General features: G+C 60.9%; 1 protein-coding gene across 1 annotated transcript; it reads left to right on the plus strand.

Annotated features, from left to right (window-relative positions):
• Window positions 1-895: 895 nt before the first annotated feature.
• Window positions 896-5,792, plus strand: UBALD2 (UBA like domain containing 2). The gene is made up of 3 exons (XM_074555272.1): window positions 896-1,141; window positions 1,761-1,823; window positions 4,927-5,792. The coding sequence occupies exons 1-3, from the start codon at window positions 1,022-1,024 to the stop codon at window positions 5,245-5,247; spliced, it is 504 nt and encodes a 167-aa protein (XP_074411373.1). The 5' UTR covers window positions 896-1,021; the 3' UTR covers window positions 5,248-5,792.
• Window positions 5,793-6,282: the final 490 nt, after the last annotated feature.

Consider the following 6,282-nt stretch of genomic DNA (forward strand, 5'->3'; position numbering starts at 1 on the left):
GTCCCAAAGAAGGAGGAGATGAGAGTTGGGGGAGCTTTGCTGAAGGAAGAGAGGAGCCTTGAGAAGGGAACGAGGGGTGAGCCTGACTGGGTTAACAGGGGTATCCAGGGATGGGCGGAGACCCCTCTCTGTGACCCCCCAACAGTGAACCCCCCTCTCCAACAACCTCTCAAACCGAACCTCCCTCAATAACCCCTAAACAGCTCCCCTCAATGAGCACCCCCCAAACTGAATCCCCTAAACAGCTCCACCCAATGAACGCCCCCCAAACTGACCCCCCAATAACCCCTAAACAGCTCCCCTCAATGAATGCCCCCCAAACTGACCCCCTCAATAACACCTAAACAGCTCCACCCAATGAACACCCCCCAAACTGAACCCCCTAAACAGCTCCACCCAATGAACGCCCTCCAAACTGATCCCCACCTCAATAACCCCTAAACAACTCCACCCAGTGAATGTCCCCCAAACTGACCCCCTCAATAACCCCTAAACAGCTCCCCTAAATGAACACCCCCCAAACTGAACCCCCTAAACAGCTCCCCTCAATGAATGCCCCCCAAACTGACCCCCTCAATAACCCCTAAACAGCTCCACCCAATGAACCTCCCCTCAATAGCCCCCCAACATCTCTCCTCAATGAGCGCCCCCAAGCCGAGCCCCTCTCAATGAACCTCCTCAATGAACGTGACGTCACCAACGCCTCATGATAAAACCCCCGTACAGCCAATCAGCGCCCGTTCTCCCGTTCTCCCTCCCTCCTGGCCCCGCCTCCGCCACCCCCAGCCAATCGCGGCGCCGCCTAGAGCCAAAACACAGGCGTTGGCCAATGGGGAGGCGCCGGGGCAGCTGGAAGGTTCGAAACCGGCGGTGGGCGGGGCGCGGGGCGCGGCGGCGGCCAATCGGCGCGCGGGGGCGGGGCCGGCGGCGCCCCCCGGTCCCCCCGGTGGAGCGCGGCGGGCGCGGCGGGCGCGGGGCGCTCCGGGCGGTGCGGGCCGGGCCGGGCCGGGGCCGCCCCGCCATGTCCGTCAACATGGAGGAGCTGCGGCACCAGGTGATGATCAACCAGTTCGTGCTGGCGGCGGGCTGCGCCGCCGACCAGGCCAAGCAGCTGCTGCAGGCGGCACACTGGCAGTTTGAGGTACGGGCCGGGCCGCCGGCGGCACAGATCGGGATAACCCGCGCGAGAACCGGGGAGCCCCAGGTCCCGATCCGCCGCCCGCCTGGCCGCAGAGCCGCGGGGCGGAAGGCGGTGGGGGTGGCGGCAGGCCCGTGCGGCCCCGGCTTACCGACACGCGTGGCCGGGTTTGGGGGGGAGTCCTGCCCGGCCCCCCGGCACCCACGGCGGGGCGGGGGGCGCCTCGGGCCCGGGCTCCGCCGGGTCTATTTATACCCGGGCCGAAACCCGAGCTGCGGCCCAGCGGGCCGGCCCCTCCCTCCCGCTCCGGGCTGGGGATGGGGGCGCCGCGGGGACGGAGGCGGCGGTGTAAACACGGGGTCCGGGGTGTAAATACGGGCTCGGGGGTGTAAACACGGGCTCGGGGGTGTCCCCTGGCCTGGGGAGCCCCAGAGCGAGCAGGGCACACGGTCTCCGGTGGGGCGGATGAAGGGCAGCCCCTCGGCCTGGCAGGGCCGGGCACCCCCGGCGTGGTCCCGGGGGGTGGGAGCGGTCGGGGGGCTGCGGGGCGAGCTCTGGGGGGCCCCTGTGGTCCCTCCCCCTTTGTCTCGGGTGGGCTGCAGCTGACAGCTTGTCCCCACAGACAGCCCTCAGCGCCTTCTTCCAGGAGACCAACATTCCCAGCAGCCACCACCCCCCCCAGATGGTAAGTGGGACCCCTCCCTCACCCCTGCACCCCTCATCCCTTCCCCATCTCCCCCAGCCCCAAAAACACCTTTAGACCCTTCCGAGCACCACCAGCCCCCCATACCCCCCCACCCTACAGCAGCACCCTCCCCACGCCCCCCAGAGGTGCCCCCCATGCGGAGCCCCCCGAGCGGTGCAGCCCCAGCCCCGGAGCTGTCAGCTCCTGCCAGCCATATTGCCGGGCGCCCGCAGGAACACGCAGCCGGGGAATGTAAACACGAGCTAAAATGTCTGCCAGGAAATAGTTTGTCTCGGCGAGCATCGCGCTGCGACTTGGGCTCCCCGGGCCGGGGGGCCGCGGCTGGAGCCCCCATTGCCCCCACGCCGCTTGACCTTGGCCGAGGGCACATCCCCTCGGCCGGAGGGAGGAAGTTGTTCCCCTCCGGGTGTTTTGTTTTGTGTTTCTCAGGGGTTTTCTTTCTTGTTTTCCCTCTTCCCCCCCCCCCCCCCCCCCCCACGCCGCCATCCTCCAGTGTTGGGGAACTGAGCGGTGCCGCGGGTCGGGGTTAGGGTGAATTATCCCCCTTCTCTCGTTCCATCGTTCCCCCATCTCGTTCCATGCCAGCCGGCCCGGCATTGCCGGCAGCCAGCGCTCGGTTTCCCTCGGAGAAAGTCGCTTTGTCAGCCAGCTCGCAGTAAAAGCCCTTTTATTGCAGTTCCTCCTCAGCCCGCGCGTTTCCGTGCTGCCCCGGGCACCTTGCGGGGTCTCCGGTGGAAAAACCGCGATCCCGGAGGGAGAAGGGCCGGGGGAGCAGATCCAGGCCCTGCCGTTCTCACCCCAAATCTGGGGGAGCAGATCCAGGCCCTGCCGTTCTCACCCCAAAACCGGGGAGCAGATCCAGGCCCTGCCGTTCTCACCCCAAAGCCCCATCAGGGCAGATCCAGGCCCTGCTGTTTTCACCCCAGAGCTGGGGGAGCACATCCAGGCCCTGCTGTTCCCACCCCAAAGCCCCATCAGGGCAAAGCAGGGCTGGGAGCCCCATCCCAGCCCCATTCCCCCCACCCAAAACAGGCACCCATTCCCCCCCAGACCCGAGCCACTCTGTTCTCCCCCTTCCCAGCAATGTTTTCATAACACCGTGTGCTCCACGTGCTGTCAAAATACCTTTTACAATGGACCTTCTCTCCAGACACTCCTGTTTTGGGGAGTTTATTTGGTGTTTCCCTCCCCAGCACCCTGATTGGTGCAGTTTGAAATGCCCCACACGTGAGATGAGGAGTTTGGCGCTGGCAGTTTCTATTTCTTGTTCAGGCGTCAGGGAACAAAGCTGTGAGTGTGGCTGTGGTTTGATGGGTGATCCCCATCACCACCACCCCAAGGGGAGCTCCCCACACTCCCCAAGCCCCCACAGATTCTGTGGGGCCAGGAGTTGCCAGAGCTGTTTGGGGTGTCAGTACCGACCCTCTGACAGCTCTCCTCAAGATGTGTTGGAGGAGGAGGGCAATAATTACATGGAAATTCTTATGTTTTAATTAATATTTCAAATTAATCTGGCAAACATCACCCCAGAAGCTCAGAGCTGTGCCCAGCATCATTGCAGGGCTGGCTGTGGTTGTGGTGGGTTTTTTCCAAAACAGAGCAAATTTAAGGTTTTAGGGGTTTATTGATTTGTTGGGGCTTTTTTTCCAACAAGTATCTTTTCAAGTACTGCCACATGTATAGGTTAATTTAAAAAGCAAAGGTTGGGTTAGCATCACTTGAAGCTGAGCTCTGAAATGAGTTCTGTGGAGGAATATCCCTGGTTAAGGATGAACCTGTTCAGTGCCAGCCAGGCCTGATTGCATTTTTGGGGTGCTCCAGCTCTACAGGCTGATGAGAGCCAGCTGCTGCTTTCCTCATGCTGGGGTGCGCCCCAACTTTGGGGGTCTGGGCCCCCCAGCAAGGGTTTGCTCCTCTGATCCCAGCATCACTCAGGGTGGCCAGGACGGGGATGAGGAGGAACCTCTAAGAGGGATTTTGGTGTGTGCTGGGGAGCAGCAGGGGCTGTGAGCACCAGCCAGGGGCAGATCCTGGGATAAACCCCAGGAAGGGGGAGATGAAGCAGCCATTCCCCACCAGAAACACCTCAATCCCCCATTGCTAATGCAGCAGACACTGACCAAGCCCCTTAACTCTGCTCAAAGTCCCCACAAACACCTGTCAGGAGTTGTGGCTCCAGGAGGGCAGCAGGGATTTGGGATGGATTTAAGCAGAAGGATGAAGTCTCCCTGTGCATGGACCCACCATGTCCAGGCATCCCCCTGCCCACAGCCCCTTCCCTGTGTGTGCAGCCCCATGGGAGTTGGATACACCCCCCTGTCCCCCTTTAACCCCTCCCCATCCTCAGCTCAGCCATTTCTCTGCTGGTTTGGGGTCCCTGTGCCAGCCCCTGAGCGAGGCTGGGTCCTCCCTGGTGGATTTTTCCTTTGCTGGAAAAAGGGACGGATCCATCACTGTCGGGGTGCTAAATTTAGCTGGGTACCAAGAAAGCAGAGCCTGTACCAGGAACTGGGGGGGGCCCTGCTTGCCTTTTGCTCTCTCTGCCTTAATGGGGTGTGAAGGGGAGCAGGGTGAGGAACCTGGGGGAAAGGGGATCCACGTAGGACCCCAGCACCCTCCCTACCCTCTGTACTGGACCCCTTTGTGCCAGCCCTGTTTGTGCTGCTCCCCAAACCCACCTCATCTGTGGGCTTTGAGCATCTGGGATCCAAATGTGCTTCCCAGACTGGCTGGAGCCTCTCCCCGGGCACCCCACACCTTTGGGAGAGGCACACAGACCCCTGGGTGTGGGTGTCAAAGGGGGTCCTGTGGGGCCAGGTGGGACCCTAGCATACTGTGCCAGCCCTGTTTGTGCTGCTCCCCAAACCCACCTCATTGGGCTGGCCCAAGGGAGCCTCTCCCCCATCTTTGGGGGTGCCACACAGACCCCTGGGTGTGGATGTGGGGGGTGCCAGGTGTGGGATACAGGCTGGATCCCCAGCCATGGGTGGGTTGGAACCCTAAAACCCCCCCTTGGGCAGGTTGGGACCCCCAAATCCCTCCCGTGGGTGAGCTGACAGCCCCGTTCTCGTGTGCCCTGCAGATGTGCACCCCCAGCAACACGCCGGCCACGCCGCCCAACTTCCCGGACGCGCTGGCCATGTTCTCCAAGCTGCGCACCTCGGAGAGCCTGCAGAGCAGCAACAGCCCCATCACCTCCATGGCCTGCTCCCCCCCGGGCAGCTTCAGCCCCTTCTGGGCCTCCTCTCCCCCCAGCCACCAGCCCTCGTGGCTGCCCCCATCGTCGCCCACGGCCCACGGCCTGCACCACCACCTGCACCACGGGCAGCCCTCCTGGCCGCCCACCCCCCCGGCCCCCGCCCCCCCACAGAAAGCCGTGGCCACCATGGATGGGCAGAGATAAGGATGGGGCTGCCCAAGGGCTGGGGGGGGGCAGGGGCAGGGGCTGGCCGAGAAACGCACTGGAATCATTTTCTAGGTTTTATTATTATTTTTAGAGGGGGGGAGCACATGCTGCCAGGGAGGGCGCTGAGCTGTGAGAGCCTCTGGCTGATCTCTACTCCCCTCCCCTTTTTTTAAAAAAAAATATATAACTATAATATATAAATATATCTAATGTATATAGATCAGAGAGAAGGAGCAGCAGCGTGGAGGCAGCTGCTGGGTGTCTGGGGGTTTTCCCTGTGGCTCTGTCCCCACCCAGCATCTCTACATCAGGGCAGGACAGGAATAACAAAAATAAATGGATGGAGGTGGCTGTTGGCCCCCCAGATCAGCCACACAGACATGGAGCCACTGGACACCCTCCCCAGCTCTGGCTCCCTGGGCACTTGTTGCAGTGCCCAGAGCAACAGCAGCTCTCTGGCTCCCCAAATTCAGCCCAGCTTCTTGCACAGACCCCCCCTGGACGTGCCCCCAACCCCATCCTCCCTCCCTCGGCACCTCCAGGGCCTGGGGGTTTATCAGAGTGATGTCCCCCTGTCCCTGTGACCGCCCTACGTGGTGCTTCCCCAGGCAGGGGGGAGCTGGGGGTTTTTTAGTTTTCAAATCAATGTTGCTTAAAAAAAAACAGACAGAAAACCAAAAAAAAAAAAAAAAAAAAAAAAAGATAAAAAAGATCCAGCAAAAAAAACAGGTTGAAGGTTTTTTATTAATTTAAAAAATAATAAAAACTAAAAAAAAAAAAAATCACTTTTTTAACACCAGCTGTCACTGCCTTTTCTCTGTGTTGGGAGGGTGTCCCTGGCAGGGCACTGAAAATGGGGGTGACTGCTCTGACCCCTCAGTGGGAACTGAGTGTGTGCACAAGCCACCACTGCTGTCCCCAAAGAGGAGGGATCAGGGGCAAGGGGAGACCCAGGGCCAGCACAGTGAGGAGCCCCCATGTGCAGCTGGCACCCCTGTTTGTCCTCTTACAAAATCTCACAGCTTGAAAAAG

This window comes from Zonotrichia albicollis, chromosome 19, assembly GCF_047830755.1.
Source record: "Zonotrichia albicollis isolate bZonAlb1 chromosome 19, bZonAlb1.hap1, whole genome shotgun sequence".
Lineage (NCBI taxonomy): Eukaryota > Metazoa > Chordata > Aves > Passeriformes > Passerellidae > Zonotrichia > Zonotrichia albicollis.